At 36.0% G+C, this 17,421-nt stretch overlaps 3 protein-coding genes and 1 long non-coding RNA gene across 5 annotated transcripts; 3 read left to right on the top strand and 1 right to left on the bottom strand.

The window, feature by feature from the left end:
• The first annotated feature begins 1,446 nt into the window (after positions 1-1,446).
• On the top strand, positions 1,447-6,916 carry LOC112292756 (uncharacterized). The gene is made up of 13 exons (XM_024541559.2): positions 1,447-1,638; positions 2,509-2,626; positions 3,857-3,935; positions 4,310-4,385; positions 4,504-4,584; positions 4,788-4,892; positions 5,061-5,141; positions 5,246-5,310; positions 5,592-5,661; positions 5,824-5,901; positions 6,021-6,118; positions 6,233-6,368; positions 6,533-6,916. The coding sequence occupies exons 1-13, from the start codon at positions 1,546-1,548 to the stop codon at positions 6,677-6,679; spliced, it is 1,227 nt and encodes a 408-aa protein (XP_024397327.1). The 5' UTR covers positions 1,447-1,545; the 3' UTR covers positions 6,680-6,916.
• A 2,938-nt stretch (positions 6,917-9,854) lies between these two features.
• Positions 9,855-11,625, top strand: LOC112292583 (uncharacterized). Its single transcript, XM_024541201.3, has 4 exons — positions 9,855-10,276; positions 10,649-10,729; positions 10,948-11,005; positions 11,245-11,625. Exons 1-4 carry the CDS (start codon positions 10,137-10,139, stop codon positions 11,281-11,283), a joined length of 318 nt encoding a protein of 105 aa, XP_024396969.1. The 5' UTR covers positions 9,855-10,136; the 3' UTR covers positions 11,284-11,625.
• LOC149987712 (uncharacterized) lies at positions 10,656-11,170 on the bottom strand. The gene is made up of 2 exons (XR_016506582.1): positions 11,031-11,170; positions 10,656-10,760 (listed from the first exon to the last, which is right to left on the bottom strand). It is a non-coding gene; the product is annotated as an uncharacterized LOC149987712 (long non-coding RNA).
• Positions 11,626-12,457: 832 nt separating the features above from the next.
• LOC112292581 (uncharacterized) lies at positions 12,458-14,619 on the top strand. Of its 2 annotated transcripts, none has more exons than XM_024541199.3 (2): positions 12,458-13,092; positions 13,290-14,619. In XM_024541199.3, the coding sequence occupies exon 2, from the start codon at positions 13,293-13,295 to the stop codon at positions 14,037-14,039; it is 747 nt and encodes a 248-aa protein (XP_024396967.1). In that variant the 5' UTR covers positions 12,458-13,092; positions 13,290-13,292; the 3' UTR covers positions 14,040-14,619. The 2 variants fall into 2 exon arrangements, with proteins under 2 accessions (XP_024396967.1, XP_024396968.1); XM_024541200.3 differs by having other exon boundaries at positions 12,508-13,088.
• Positions 14,620-17,421: the final 2,802 nt, after the last annotated feature.

The raw sequence follows: 17,421 nt of genomic DNA, 5'->3' as shown, positions 1-17,421 counted from the left end.
CATTTGTAATTACAATTTTTTTTATATCTATTATGTATTAAATCTATATATATATATATATATATATATATATATATATATATTTTATAACTTTTTAAAAGTACTAAATATTTATATAAAAATTTAGTACTTGTATTTAAATTACATATTTTTAATAATTAATAATTAATATTTATCAAAAGTAGAAATTTAACTATTGAAATGCAAATCTTGCAAAGTAAGTTTAATTGATATTTCTAATTAATTACATATATAAGAAAAATATATTAAAATTTGACTTAAATATTAAAGGTTTAAAGTTAGGAGAATGTTAAAATAGACCCAAGTTTTTACTAAATCAATTCACCTATTTGAACTATCATAAAAAAGTATAATGATTTTTAGTTTCATTTTTCCATTACTAGATTTGCAACCAATAAAAACCAACCACATTCATCATGATTACCATATTCTTCATCAAGGGTGGATCTATTTAGTAAAAGCATGGGTCTATTTAACATTCTCCTAAAGTTATTACATGAATGACTCTTTTAAACAAATTTAAGCATAAGATGTGAAAAAAATTAAATTTAAATTTAAAAGAATTGTAAAAATTCATAAGTTGTTGTTAAAGGCTTATGTTTTTTTTTTTTTTTTTTTTTTTTTTTTTTTTTTGTCTTAAAAGCATAAAATTACATATTTTAATTTTTATGGGAAATAAATTTAAATAAATATTTAATTCCTTGAGATTTTTGCAAATGTAAATGAATTCAAAATAGAACTTATTCAATAAAACTATAAAAATGACTGAGCATACTTATGGAAAAGTAAACTAAGGTTTTTTTTTATGCTGTGAATGCAGCATTGTAATGTATATATATATATATATATATATATATATATAATGATTATTCTATCAAACAAAAAAATTACCAAGAAAAGCATCAATTATACATTCTAAAAGAAAATTCAAAAATAAGTAAATAAATAAATAACATATATTTTGTATTTGAATGGATTTGTAAATACTAACATCTCGATGATGAAATGTACAAAACAGAGACACAATTCCATGATTCTATCTCAAAAAGAAAACAAAACAAGGATAACGGAAATATGAATTTATTATGATGCAAAAAAAGAAAAGAAAAAGAAAAACGTATCCATGGAGTAGCAACCCATGGAAAAAGGCCCCCAAAAAGTTTCAATCCAAGTCGGGCCACCAGCTCCCATTAAAAAAAACAAGAGTGACATGGCAGATGAAACATGGACGTGGATAAAACCCATCCATCCACCCATCCATCCATCCACCCATCCATGAGGATGTCGCGATTAGGTGCGGATGAACGAGGCTGAGATGGCAAGGGGATGACTCGGACCCCAGCGACGAATCCGAGGCTCAGCTCCGTCTCAACAAACGAACAAACAAAGCCCACTCTCTCACTCCCCATCGAAGAAGATATTTATTTTGTATTTCCCTTCGATCACTTCGATCGCGTTGCAGCAGATCATTCCATTAATTCTTCCGTGTTCGGGTGTTGTTGAGAGGATCGTGGTGGAGCGGGGATGGCGAGCACGGCATTGAAGGCGTCAGGGTGCTCCGCATTGAGCCCCGGCGTTCACGTATGCGCGAGAACCAGGGCCGCACCGCACCGCACAGTGCGCATTTCTTCCCCATTTTTTGCCAATTCATTGTGTCTCTTTCTTACCGCCGGTTCCTTTCTCGATTTCTGTTCATGGTGTTGTTTCCGGCAATGGCCTCCGTGGATGCGTTTTTTTCTTTCCGCTGTATAGTTCGAGAGACTCTTTCGGGAATGCGTTGGTAGAAAACGAGGGTCGGTAGGTTTGCGGAGTCCAATGTGGTTAGATTTTCCGAGTTTGATCTCGTTTCTGCTGTCGTGGTAATCTAAGCTACCGTGTTGGTGAGGAAGAGAGGTCTTAGATCACTCGGTTTGGATTATTTAGTTCTGTTGTTCTTATTACTCTGGAGTTGGCAATTAGTGGAACGTTTCTGTCTTATGAGAATGTGAGTTTCGGGAATGTCTCTCGTTGGAGTATAGAAACAGGGACAGATGAAGAGTGCGGCGAAAATGTATTTCTTGTGCAAGCATGCTTCTCGTGACATGTCCATGGCCTTTGTGGAATTCTTTTGATGCAAGGACCTGAGAGAAATGGCCAAATCTATGTCTATGATAGTAAGAAAAACTGACAGCATGGGAATTTATGAACTGCCAGTCTTTGAAATCCATCGTGGCTTGCGCAATCGCAAGTGATGTGGGCTGAGATGATTGACAATAGAAACGCATTGTTGCTCAGGTTTGTTTTGTGCAAGGAAGAGTACAATGTGGTGCCATTTTTATTTTTATTTTTATCATTTTAATCTTTGTCTTCGTGTTTTATTCTATTTTTTGTTTTATTTTTTGTTATCAATAGAAAAAATTGTCTAGGATTTGATTGAAAGCGTGTCGTCTGAAATTGCAGTCTCGCAATGCAAGTTCTCTTCTCTCATGATGGTCGATTTTTGTGCAGTCCCTGGTGCGTCATTCAATTGGCTTCAACGTTCCCGGATTTCAATGTATAGGTGCCTTCGGCAGCAACGTAGTGAGTAAGCCAAAGGGCTTAAGTTTGCGAGCTAGCGTCAGCACAGGTATGTACATTTCCTGTAGTCTTCTAAACATGATCCTGATTTTTATTAAAACATTTAATTTACTTTATTTAAAACTTTGTGTATTGTGCCGCCACAATATGAAAGTTGAAAATTAGAGGTTAGAGTAGTGCTTATGTCAGATTATGGTAGTGTTGGTAATTTTCTGGTTTTTCTCAGCCGGTGTTTGTACTGATTTGCTTTTTTATGTTAGCTTCCTGAGCTATGTGAACCTACATTTAGTTACCCATTTGTCTACATTTAGAAGAGTGGATCCGTAGGGATTTGGTTTGCCACTATCAACGCGTGGAGGTGTTAAGGGTGCAAGGAATTGTATTCTGGTTCTTGAATGCAATCAGCATTTTCAAGCATGTCGTTAGAATTCTTTACACTTAAATCTCTACGACATCTTCAATTTTCAATTTAAGGCGTGAACTTTGAAACGCCACATTGTATCGAACTTAAACGATTAAGTCGTTTAAAGATGCTCAGAATGTTTTCTATGGAGGAGCTTTATGAATCCTGTGATTGATGGCGTTTCCTACTGTAACAACCCTTATCAAATACTCTATCTATGTCGAGAAGTATTTCGAGAAACATTTTATTGTTTCTGTCAGAATTGAGATTGCAGCTCGTTCGATATATTGTTGAGGTTGTTACTAGCGCAAGTACTTCTTTGCAGGAGAATTCGGCACTGTGCTTTGTTCGTTTGTTGTATCATTGGTTGGTTGGTTGGTTTGGTGTGTCTTCGGATTCTGGAATCATGCCGAGGTATTCCTTTGAGGGATGAAACATATATCATGTGTGTTCTCTTGCAGCAGGTTAATTTGGATTCTTTGTGGACTGTTTGCGATCTTTTGACATACTTTGGTCCTATGTCGGGGTCCTAGCATTACCGATCCTTTTAGTTACCAGTTTTGGATGTTTGCAATTGGAGCATATTTTTATATGGAATTGAAGTTGTGGAGGGTTTTCATTTAATCGGTATTGTGAACTGTAAATCTCATTTGCAAAAATCAAGGTCCTGTAAGGACCAAAAACTTGATACATAGTGTATGAATATGGCATGTTTCGTGATTGGAAAATCTTGGTAAAGTGCAGATGTGCCCAACGATACGTTAACTAGCAATGTGTGGTCTCTGACAGACGCTGATGCTTTTCAAGTGTGCTCCTAGGCATAAGGAATGGTTTGGATGTGCATTACCTGATCTAAATTCCTTGTTTTATCCGCAGCTGAAGGTACCGAGCTAGATGCCATCAGAAAATACAGCGAAGTGGTACCTGATACAGTAATATTTGACGACTTTGAAAGGTGAGCGTAGTATTTTGTGCCTCTCTGATTCGAGTCTTATTGCAGATGACATGTATCTTAAGTTCCTCGGGTCGGATGTAACATTTTTCTTTGTAATATGCAAACAAGTTGATATTCCAGTACACATTTCAAAGTAACTTGTGCTGCAACCGTGGCGTTATATGGTCGTTTTAGTTTGATTTGAATAGGTCAACAGTTTCGTATCGATTATTTTCCCGTAGAATAGTGTTTTAAATAAATCTTTTAGACGCTCCGACAGAAGTTCAAGGTTTTTTGGGCATGTAGACTTATCTTATTTCCTCCAATACAATTAAAAAGGTTCTGGATTTTATAAAGCTTCTTAAACAGAGTTGGATTGGAGTGGTGGGGCTCAGGTTTCCTCCTACAGCTGCCACAGTCAGCTCCTCGTTGCTGCTTGGAATAACCAGTGTTCCTAAAGGATCATACAATGTAAGCTTCGTATTACTTTGTGCTATCCTGGTACCCCTTGTCAAGAAGCCCATTGCACCTCAAGAAAGATAAACCGTGGTAGTCATAAAAATAGTTGATCACGTTGGTTTTTGTGCAGGGCGCCATTGATAGTGCCTTGGCATATAACAAGTGCTACGTGGAGAATAGTGGGGAGCGGTTATCATGTTTTTTGAACAAGGTGCCTCGTTCGTTCTTGGTCTAGTGACACTTCTTTGCATTTCTTTTTTAAACAGAACTTGCAGCCAGAACTACCTCATTGAAAACTGGCCTGATCTTGGTTTCATGATGTAGCGCATTTTCCTTGTTGGATGAAGTGGATATAAGTACAAGACTTCTCGTTGTAGCGACAATCCTTAGCAGATCATCTGGTGGGTGATCCAGGCTCTTGTTAATGTTGGAGCGGAATTGGTGAAGTCAGTACCAGGTCGAGTGTCCACTGAAGTGGACGCCCGTTTGGCTTATGACACTCCCGGCATCGTCAATGAGGTTAGGCTCTGTTTTAATGCTACATGGGAAGAGGTATTGCATGATAGATGCAGTTCCAATGAGTTATTTTATGCGATATTTGCGGGTGGTCTGTTCTGATAGAGAAGGAATGCTGGGTTTTTTTCATCTTTTCATGTTTTCTTAAAATTTGGAACATTTTAAATGCAGGTACATGAACTTCTTCGGATGTACGATGAAGTCGAAGTTCCCAGGGATAGGCTGCTCTTCAAGATTCCTGCTACGTGGCAGGTACATCAGACGAAATGGCTTCAATGCGTTGGAGAATGGTGGCTGTTCTTATAAATACAGTGTATTAGAATGTATGGTTGCTCTAACAACTGGAAGTTTTGTAGGGTATTGAAGCCACAAGGCAGCTGGAAACTGAAGGCATTCAAACACACGTCAGCCTAGTTTACAGGTGTTACTCTCATTCAATATTTCTGCTTTATGCTTATGTTCATACATGGCAGTAGAATTGTTGCAGCGGTTTGTAATAATGACAAGGACTATATCGACTTATTCAAAAAAATAAAAATGAAATAAAAATAGAAGTAAAAGTAGAAGTAAAAAAGAGAGAAAAAATGGCTGCCGCCGTGGAAGCCTTGCTTCAACAAACTTAGTGCGCTGCATTCTAAGTTATAGACCAGAATTCTTTTCTATTCACGGATGGTCACCGATGCCATTCAATTTTCCTTGCAGCTTTGCTCAAGCCTCCGCTGCAGCCCAAGCAGGTGCATCTGTAATTCAGATCTTCGTTGGCAGGGTCCGGGTAAGCTTTAGATTTTTGGACGTGTAAATCCTATTACTTTCCGCTAGTAATTTTCCAACATCACTGCTGTTGTGGTATTGTCCAGGGCTCCCAAACAGCAGAAGGGGATTTTTGTTTCATTTTAATCTACATATTTAAAGTAACACTGGTTTTCCGTGACAGGATTGGGCTCGGACAAATTCAGGTGACAAAGACGTTGATGCAGCTTTAGCGAGTGGAGCTGATCCTGGCATTGCACTTGTAAGCTAAACTCTAGACCTTCCATACTGTCCAAATTTGGTCGAAACTAGAGCAGGGATGATAGCTACTTTGAAATTCCCAGCAAGATTGAAATGATCGTCATTTTGGGATTTGCGCAGGTTACAAAATCTTACAACTACATCCATAAATATGGGCACAAATCCAAACTCATGGCAGCGGCAGTGCGCAACAAGCAAGATGTTTTCAGCCTGCTTGGGTACGTATGCATGACCCTTCCATATGTGTCACTTGAACATTGCTGCAGGTTCTTCTCATTTACCTCCATTAGATTTCATTCTCATTAACACATGAAATCAATTGTTTTATGTAGCCTGGATTACCTCATAGTGCCAGTCAAGGTGCTCCTGTCTCTGAAAGAATCCAAGGCTGATCTTGAAGACAAATATGCATTTGCAAGACGTTTGAGCCCATCCACTGCCCAGAATGCAACGTTTTCAGAACAAGAGGTGAAGTAACAGTCTTTTTTCTGGTGTTGTGTAACGGACTTGTCGCATGTGGATTCTCATGGACACTAGATATTCGGTTCCATATTTCTTTATGCCAGCAGGAATTGGTTTGTAAGAGATACTGTTTTGGAAAACCTGCTGATCCAGTTGGAACCCATAAACAGATCCAAAAATGGGATCAAGGTACTTTTGCGAAAGCGTTAGGCCCACTAGCTGAGGATCTGCTGCGGCGGGGACTTGATGGCTACATCAACAATACTGAGCGGGTCGAGGAGCACTTCTCCAAGATCTGGCCCCCGCCCAATGTCTAAAAGGGTCTAGTAAGCTAGCCCGCTGGTGCCACATGAAGTTTGGTTGAAAGCTTCAGATTATGTTGTAACTTTTGTATAAGGTTTTAGAATTGTAAGTAGACCTTGGCTTTCGAGGTTTGAAAGATTGAAGTGAAATGTTCCTGTACGAGCAAGATGGAGAACATGGTTTTTTGCAGCGTAGCTGCACTGATTGTACTCTTCCGCACTCCAGTAACATGTTTTCAATTTTGTATCTTACGGAGGGAGCCCCAAAGTTTTTGTAGTAATGCTTTACCTGGGATGAACGGAAACTAGATTTTGCCGGTGTTAAACGTTAGCCTACTACCACACATGATCCTTCTTAAGAAACTGGAATGTGGTATGTATTCAGTTTCTTGCCTGGATATTCGTATTTGATTAAGTTAATCCACCAGATGCCTCTGCCTGTTGGAAACTGACTCTTAATTTAAACACGAACTGTTTCTAGACCAATCAAATAACAAGTCCCATTTCTTATATGAATGTGCGTTTTAGCTGTTGTGGTTTGTTCGTTATTTTCTTGGTGTCAAAGAATATGTCTTCAATACCGATACGAGTAAATGTAAGAAGTACGATCGAAGCCTTTGAAAACGAATATCTAATACTATTTAATGTGAAGCAATTAAATGTCTGAAATGTGTGAATGTTATGAACCTAAAGAAATGTGGTGTGTATTTCATTTAATTATACAATTATTTGTAATTTTAAATTTACCACTTCATGTGGTGAGTGCACAATATAAGAACAAATATTGCTAAAGAATATGAAATAAGCATGATACATATTGGTATCATTGTCTTCTTAAAAATATAAATTTTGTATGTCATTCAGATTTGAGATAGCCATAAACAAGTTGAATAAAGTCATGTATGGTGTTTAGAGATGCTTGATGCCAGATTTTGATTCTTTTTGTGTGAACTATATTATTGTTTTACTCAAAAATTAAAAACACTTCAATAAGTTGTAATATTATTATTAATCACATTCTTTGTCTTTCTTTTAATTTCTTTTGTACAAATATGCAATCAAAGTCTTTTAGGTAATATTTTTTCATAATATTTATCTTAAATAGTTCATGTTTGTTTAAAGCATTTTCTACTTGCATAATTATTCTATTTTTGGTACAAACATTGAAAATATTTACAATTTTTATCAAAATTTACTAATTTTTGTAATGATACAAATCTATATGTTGTTTTACCTTTTTTGCATATAGAGTATAATATCATACATTTTTTGTGCAGTAGCTAAGGTATATATTCTTTCAATATTGTAGAATAGAAATTATATTAATCTAAGTGTGTAATCATAACTACCTAATACAATAAATTTTATAACACAAATTACATCACTAAAGATTTGTTTTATTTTCAATTTTGTTTTAAAAATAATTAAGATCAATAAGACCACATTTAAGATATATTAGAATTATTTGTAATTTAGAAATAAGACTACAATCTTTGAATTCCCAATAGAAGATTTTATTTTGATAGTACAAAAATAGCCTTTTATAATACAATAATAATACAAGTAGTATTAGAGTGGAAAGTCTTACAAAGTATATATATAAACAAGTGTCACTATTTAGTATTTTTCAATCAATTTATACAAATAGATCAATTTATAATATCAGTAAAAATGTGATATTATTTAATACAAATATAATATTTGAAAAAAAAATGAAAAGTTAAATTAGACTTGAGTTGGAGTTCTTTATTAATCTTCTCTTGTTTGACAAAGTACATTTTAACTAGTACTTACATTATAAATCTCCAATAAACTTACTTAGTCTTTAATTTTTCTAATTTTTACTCTTTACAAAGTATTTTAATTTTTAATTTTAATTTTAACAAAGTATTAAATTGAATATAGGTACACAAATCAATAAGATTCATTGCATTTTTTCTTAATGTAATTACAATTCTAAATAGTGACTTAAAATATCTTCTTAAAAATATTACTTTTACATAAAGAATAAACTATTTGATAAGATCTGAATATTTCTTGCAAATTTAAATGATCAAGCAAAGAAAAAAAATTATAATACTATGATAAAATCAAACATGAAATTCTAATTTCTAAAGATTTAATTTTAAACAAATAAATTCTCTTACAAACAAGAATTGTTTTAGTAAGCATGTATTAATTAAATTTACTGTTATAGTCAATAATTATCTTAATAAAAAAAATTGCTTATATATTTAACAAACAAGATACACTTACTATAGAACTAGATGGAAAATTTAACCAACACTTGAGGATTCTAAATTATAAAGTTTTATTAATTAGACAATTGATACAAAAGACTTAGTAACAATTACAATAAATAATAAATTAATACACTCTCCAACTAAATCACAATAAAATATTTAAATATATACATTTTAATTTAGAATATCTGTTCCTCATTGAATATCAATACAATTGGCAATATAACTATGAATAGTATTAGTTTTATATACTTTAATTTATGGATTATGATAATTGAAGCAATTCGCTTCAAATTTTTGTATACAATAACTTACGTAGAATTTATTTATTATGTCTCTTTGCAGTAATAAACTTAATATAGAATCTAGAATTAAAATAAAAAATTGTTTAATTAAAGAATACTAGGCAACAATACAATAAAATCATACAACACAATGCTCATAACTTTATAATAAAAGGGATTCAAAAATGAAAAATAAAAATTTATATTTAAAAAAAAAATATATATATACCTATATTTATCTATAAAGGTACACTAAATTATCACCTACCATTTATCACAATTTTATGGTGTAACATTATAGGTAAGTAAATAAATATATATAATGCATATATCTTTAATTTTTGTTGATTAACTAAAACAGTTGGAACTTGGTTTTCAAGAAAAATCCAAGAATAAATTTGTAACAATAGAAAACCCATAAGCTCGTTGGTTGTCCATAATTAAAAGCCATAATCCTCAACGTAATATCGTAGACCTCATTAGGCGAAGAGATCTCTGAAAGAGAACGAATGAAAATTATTCATCCATATTTCATCCATCCATCCAGTGCGAGCTCCAGGGGCTATCTCGCACAATCCGCTCAACCTCGAGTGCCGCGAAGCTTGAAGGGAAGCTCTGATTTAGGGTTTAGGAGCCCCTGCGATGAACTTTCTTTCACAGTGCGGTGCTGTTGTTACCCTCCTTCCCTCTGCACGATTTTGCACAATTAGCACCTTGACTCGGCTTTAGGGTTTCAGCTTTGTAGATTGTCGCACAACTTGTGTTTTTTGCGCAACAGAGGACGGAGCAGGCTCAGGCGCAGCGCTGGGGTTTAGATCGAGGAAGAAGGGGATGGAGTGAGGGAGTGAGGGACGCAGACGGTACAGGTAGAGAGGTAGAGGTAGAGAGGTCTCTTTTTGCTTCTGTGCCTGTGTTGTGGTCTTTGAGGAGCGAGGAATTGCAGTGATGTCGACCGGGTTGGCGAAATGGGCTGGGGAGCTTGCCAAGGGCGTGCACGGGTTCTGGGAGAAGGGAAGATGGACACCTCTAGCCATCAGCGCCAGGCACCGTGCTAAAATTCGGAAGGAAACTCTACTCGCTGGCGGGTATGGTTGCTGATTGCATTCTTTCCTTTCACGATGTGCATTGTCAGAAGAGTTTCTCGCCATGAATTGCTGGCATTTGAGAATTCTGTTAGTTTCTCGCGATCGATTGGTGGCATTTGCGAACACAGGTTATGGCGCGAGTAATTGGACACTAGTTTTGTCTAAACTAATCAGAATTCGGTTACAGTAGGCTTTGATAGTGACCAAGAATGCTGGGTTGAGTTGTTGCTGCCCCCCTCACTTATTTCATTTTATTTTATTTTATTTATTTTTTTCCGTGGGTAGGAAAATTAAGTGTATGATGCTGTAGAATGATTTCTGCGCGAATGGTTCTCAAGTCTTTGACTCCCGCACTTATGAGTTTTGTTGCAGTGAGTGGCCGTATGACGCCCCACGAAAACCTGAACGGACGAAAATGAAAGGCCACAAAGTTGATCGTGAAGCTGCTCTCAAGTATGCTCCTATTGCTCTTTTCCTTGATGGACTTGTGAATCCACGTGCATCACAGATTTAGTCCTCCGGGATTTGTAGTTTTCGAAATCGCGATCGATATTAGGTTATCTTAACCTTGTCAGATTTAATTGGGATTTTGACGTGATTTTCTTAGATTTATGAATGTTCTTTTAGTGATCTTTTAATGTGGAGTCTAAGAATAAATACTTCTGTCCCAGACGAGCACGCACAGTGGAGCTCATGGAAAAGATGCCGCAAATGTTGGCTGACATGAAGGTAAGTCACAGTACTTGTCACTTACCACAAAATTTGTCAGGTTTAGTCTTGTTGCTCTTAATGATCTTGCAGACTTGTCTCGTAGAACTCTTTCCGCTTTCGAATAATGGAAGTTGCTAGCGGTAGCAGAGTTGAAAATATACAAGTCGAGTTGGTCAAATTGCACTAAAAGCAGTCACGAAGCGTGTCAGAAGGTTTGTGTGCTGACGAACCATTCACAATGATTTTCGCTTTTGCAGAAGAGGAGGTGGGAAAGGAAACTTACAGAGAAGAAGTAATGTCATCATTTCTGCAGTTACCTGCAATTACATGGAGGAGTGATTTCCTCGGAATTCTCTTCAGAAAGACTGGTGCATTAGCAAATGGATATGTTATGTTGATGATACCTGCTTTCTTACAGGTCGTGAAATTAAGCTTGAATTTATCAAAAAGTTCAACTAGCCCACCTCTTGGCCCCCAATGAGTCATTGTGCTCTTGGCTTTGTTCAAAGCAGCTTCTGGATTGTGCAAACTGAAGTAGGCAGGGTTTTTTAATTGACTCTTTGTAAATGCAACGTGCCATTCTCTCAGCACCCTTTGATATTAACTGGGCTAGCTAAGAGACTCCAGTTTTCCCGAGAGTGTGAAGTTAGTGGACTGTGAGCCTGTTCCTTTCATGTACCATCGATGTTTTCTCTTCCAGTTGGTACGACGTCCACGTCCGGCTTTTATGAAATCAGGAAAAGCTTTGTTTTATTTTTTCTGTTCGAGAATGGCAATTTAATGCTAGAGAGATTGCAGGAGTGAAACAAATTTCTTTAACTTCTGGAACTTATCTTCTTTGTAGGCGTCCAGATTGCAGCAGAACCCTTGATCTTAGAATTTGTTCGGATGTAGAGTAAGCTCTACGTTGTAGCGTCTCTATAGGTGAGTAGGTGTAATGAAAACCACCAACTCATCGAATTCTAGAATTATGACCCAGGGTCTCACCTCCTGGTGAATCTCTGCAGCAGACGAATGCCCTTTCGGTCCGGAGGGTGGATGTGCTCCGAGATGAATGGATTCTTGATGAAGTGAAACACTTGTAAACCACATCATCGCCGCACATTTTCCTTCCAAACGAGTTGCCCACAATTCTAGAGATTTTTTCTTTTTTTCTTTTTTTCTTCTTTTTTGAGTATTGTCCAGGCTACCAAGGTTTAATCATAATCTGATCTCATTATGCGTAACACAAGGAGAAGATCGTATCGCTCTTTGGAGACGCAAGAACAAACTACGCACGAAGAGATAAGATGAGGTGCAATATCCATATTACCTAGAACACATCGATGATGTAGTGTGATAAATGGAATAAATTACGCAAGGCACGACAGCGGGTGTTTGAAAAAGTGCCCTACGAACCTCGAAATAGTATGCCGGTGCCTTGTGTGATATGACGAAAGAATACGTGTAACAGGTGTTCTGGATCTGAAATTCTAAGGCTGGCATGCTTCTTATTCCTCCTCCATTACCTCTAGGCTCCAAGAAATGGACGGTCTTTCTTGTGCCTTGTAGCATCAGCAGTGTGGTCGATTTCTGCTCAAATAGACACATATGCTTCAATCTGTGCAGGAACACCTGATGCTTCGATTTATAGTGCACACGTCAGAACTTTGTGAGATCTCTACTGCTTATCGATCTTGTGAAGTGCCCAATCTGCTGAAATTCCATGTACTCTTGCGATTCTGAAGCAATCTAACGCGGCGCTTTCGCCCAACTTCATTCGGCTCCAGAAGAATTGCAAGGTGATTCGAATGGAGAACCACTAGTGATGCTTACTCTAGATTAGATTTCGACGCAAGTTGCGGCTGGATGTGAAGCATCACCTTAAGAGTCATCTCAAGCGTCGCCGGCGGATTGTATACTGTCGCTACTCGAAGCGGATCTTATTCGAAGTTTCTGATGGGGTTCTGTCGTGACTGTCCATTGGTGACTTCTATTAGCTAATGTGTGAGAAAGGATCGAATGAGTGTAAATGGAGGAGGTGGCTGAGACCCTGTTCTTCTCTGGTGCTTTGAGGGAGAGACCTACATCCGACTGCTGGTGACATTAGCCACTTGAAATTGTAGGTCTGTTTTCTACGAAGGAATGAACCCGTGGTTGTAGTTTTCTAAGCGTATTTTTCTTTTCTTGAATCTCATTTTTAAGATTAAGTTGCTAGGTACTCTTCCAACCCCACCTGGTAAAGGAATCATAAAACCGATCCTGAAGCCGTAGTGATTCCACCTCTTTGGGCTTCATTTGAAACTTGGGTTGATGTTTGTAGATAATGGTCACTGGGTACAACTTGGATCGAGTCATGATATACTCAAGAAACCGGGGCAAGTGCACCAAGTTGCACGCGCACTTGGGACCCGGAGTCGATGGATGCCAGCTTTTCGACGGAGAGAATTCGAGCAGCATGCTCTGCGGCGCATGCGGCTGTCACATGAGCTTTCATGTGAAGCTCAATCTCGGTGGATCAAGCCATGATTTAGAGAATCATGAGCTGTTAGATTTGGAGCCAGGTTTGAAAAGATGCAAGATGAGCTTGGATGCCTCCCCTGCAGAGTCTGTGGGAGACAACATAGACTCCAATCCAGACTTGGAGGTCAATAGTGGACCGTGTCCAGAAGATTTGCTAAGAGTCTTTAGGTCAAGGAAATCGGAAGGGCAGCCACCAGTGTTTTTGCAGCCAGTGTTAATCAAGCCTGGAAGAGACGAGATTAGAGTCAACAGTAGCGCTCCATTGTACACAGAGACGTCCCTCTACACCAAATTGTGTTCAAAACTGAAGCTCATACAGGCGGGGCATCCAGAAGACATTCATGGCAAATTCTCCATAGTGCACGACGATGTCAATGGTTATAGGGTTTACTGTGGAGGCTGCAATAGACATTATGGAATCCCTAAGCCTGGATACAGTCTGGGGAATTTTGAAAGAGGCCATTTAGCAAGCAAGAGGCATAAGGACGTGGGTGCTGCAGATGGGAGAATGAAGGTGCAGAAGGTGAGGGATTTTTTTGCAGCCGGGTGAGCAAAGATCATCGACATCGATACTAAGACAAATGTACATTGATACTAAGATATGGTAGTGTGTTAACTGCTCCGTTGTAACCGAGCCTATTCACCGTGGGACACACGTTAGAGTTTCCAAATGTGGGTCTGCAGCATTTGCAGAGTCATCTCATGACGTAGGATTTGAGATGACTTCGACACATTCTGGGGGCTCTTGAAGACGTGTTTTACACTTCGGAGCCGTCGAGCCATTCTGCTCGATGCCCTCTCTCAAGTGATGTAAGCAGATCCTTATTTCGGAATTGTATGATAATAAGCTAAGCATTAGGCAACCCTTTGATTGATAGCCATCCCATGGGATAATTATACTCGGAAGGTGGGTGCTGTAGTACTCTTCTATTCCCCATCCAACGAAATTCATCAAAGAAAATTCTTAGTAAATGCATTCGACATCTATTTTATGAAAGCATCTATCACTCGCGATGTGATTCTCCTGTGAGAGAGGCCTTTCAGGAACTCTGTCTCAAGTCTCAATCAACAAGGGAGACAAATGTACTCGCAGCAGTGGAGTGAAGAAATCTTTTGAATTTTCTTGTCAATATTGAACCCTAACTCATCTGCTGTGCTTTTTGCAATCCTGATTTCATTCGCCATTATCAGACTTGATTTCTCATCTCTAGAACCACTCCATGTTGTGTCCTATTGCTAAATCCCTGAGGTCTGGTCTGGTCTGGTCTGTCTGTCTGTTCTTGCTATCACTCTCCATGTTTTAACCGTTGCCGTGTTTGTCTTCAGTGCATTGTGCCTCCGTCAGATTTCACTTAGGACAAACTGCTACTTGTAGATAGAAACTGTGAATTGCATCTCTAGTGGTTCCCTCCGAACTACTGGTTTAATATTGCAAAAGCTTGACTGCTAATCTGTTCAGAACTTGCTGTAGCTGCTTATCATAGTCTGGATTACAGAGTTGGCACAGTTTGCATTCATGTCATGGATTGTTTAGCTCCTGGGACAACCCATCTTTTGGCTCATTTCTACAATCAGGTCAGGTGAACTATTCCACATTGCAGGTTGCCGCACCTTTCTCAGAATGGTACCAAAAGAAACAAAGAAAAAATAATCACATGTTGCACATGGAAGCCTTGCATGCAATCCCGAAACTGTTTGGAATGTGCCGATGTTGCTATTTATGGAAAAATCCAACAAGTAGCTCTGGACCTGTCTAACTCTCGTCCATACAAATAGTAGTCGAATGAGAATGATGGACTTGGCGATGCTTCACCAGAAGTTGCACAAATAATAGTGGTGGGAAGATTGAAGATAAGATTTGTAATAAAATTAACACAATTTCATTTAGATTCTTATAATGATTTGAATTTTTTTGTGATTTATGGTGATTGTGGTTTGACATTAAGGTTGTTAGCTACAATTCTATAGATAGTTGAAGTTTTTGATTTAAGATTTATTTGGGATTGTGATCTAATAGTTATAATTATGATTTTAAAAATAAAAGTTTGTAATATTTAGTGGATATAGGATTTGAAAAAGATTTAGATATCTAAATTAAGGTTGGATTTTTTTTTGAATTTAGTCATAAATTTTATACATTAAATTGAGATTTGTATGCTTAATTTTCAATTTTTAGAGTTGGTTTATTATTAAGCATTTAAGATACTAGTTAGTTAAATGTATAGAAAATTTGTGGATAGGCTACAATACATAATTAGATTAGAATATATTTTTTCAATGGTTGTATAAGTGATTTTGTCATTAATTAAAATGTGATAAATTATCTTATTTTTTATTTAAAAAACACATAGCTTGTCATAATAAATTTATATAAAATATTAAATATAAAACCAAAAAAAATGTGGTAGTTTTATTTAATAAAATTTCAATATTTTTTATAGATAATAAGATTAATTTTAGTTAATTATAGTATTGATTTATTATTATTATTATTAATATATATATATATATATATATATATATATTTTTCTTCTATTGTTCAAATAGTTAATAGTAAGAAAATTTAGAATGGCACTTGGCTAGTAGAGTTAGTAAGTCAATAAAACTTTGATATATAAATCACAAATATTGGTGTGACTTTAAAGAAAATATAAAAATTGATAGTGTAAATAGTTATCTAATAATTAAATAAAAGACAATGGAATTTATATTTCTATATAAGAAAATAGACTATATTTTTATAACTAAATTAATATTTTATGTATAAAGATGTAAAATATATTATTTAATATTTTTTTAGCTACAAGGATATTTTCTTCAAAAAAATAATTTAACAATATAAAATCATTGTGTAAGCCAAAAAAATAAAATAAGATAAATTTTTCTAAAATAAAATAATTTGAGAACATTAAAATTGCTATAATTTTTGCATCTTAATCTCTATAGATTAATATTTCTACAATCTTAAAAGATCTATTCTTTAAAATCATTATTTATAATAATTACATATTTTTTTGGATGCATTTTAAATATTTTGAGCTATAAACAAAAATATCATAATAAAATACAAAAATTCTATTATAACTATAGTCATGATTTTTTTAGCTCTAAAATATTCTACAAAAATATTCATATTATTCAACCACTAAAAAATATGCATCTTTTAGAATAACATCATGTAAACAAAGAATTTGTTACTCACAACACATTGAGTACTACAAATCAATCATAAAATATGTAATTTAAACCAAATACAAATACACACTTAATATACTCTCAAGTGCCTTCTCTAGTTCTTTCCTTCCATCTCTAGTATACCATTCTAGTCGAATCCATGCTTCTTCACTCCAATTACTTAGGCCAAAATCAAATGGATAAAATGCCTGTTGACCTACTAAAATATCATAGTTCGTGGCATTAATCACTAAACACTTTAGAGACAAGAGTGAATAAAGTAGACTAAGTCTAGTACAAAATATTAATTACAAAGGTTGCCTAATGTAGGTGGTAGCTTGCTCTATGCTTCCTACTGAAGTGACAATGATGAAAAGATAGGATTCTAAGTCTGTAGGAGTGAAACCTAATTCTTGAGCAAGCTATTAACAAATCATAACTGTTTGAGCTCTAGAATCTAATATAACATGCAAATATAAGCATGAATGATATTGCTACTAGTACAACTAACAACTAATAGATTATTATTTTTAACTATCCGTATAACTCATAGGTACAAATTTTGATGTTCTTGAGTAGGTCTAGCTACTACATTAGATAAAAATGCTACTTCTTTAGCCAATGGCACCTCACTTGAAGGATTTATGTTTATTACCTTTGAGTGACCTTCATCAAATATGGCAATAATTTTTGTTGTAAATTTTGCTTGTAAGTTAGCTAAATCTTCTTCTATTGAAGGCTTTATGATTGCTTCTGCT

This window comes from Physcomitrium patens, chromosome 15, assembly GCF_059467195.1.
Source record: "Physcomitrium patens ecotype Gransden chromosome 15, ASM5946719v1, whole genome shotgun sequence".
NCBI lineage: Eukaryota > Viridiplantae > Streptophyta > Bryopsida > Funariales > Funariaceae > Physcomitrium > Physcomitrium patens.
This window is presented reverse-complemented; position numbering and strand designations above follow the sequence as displayed.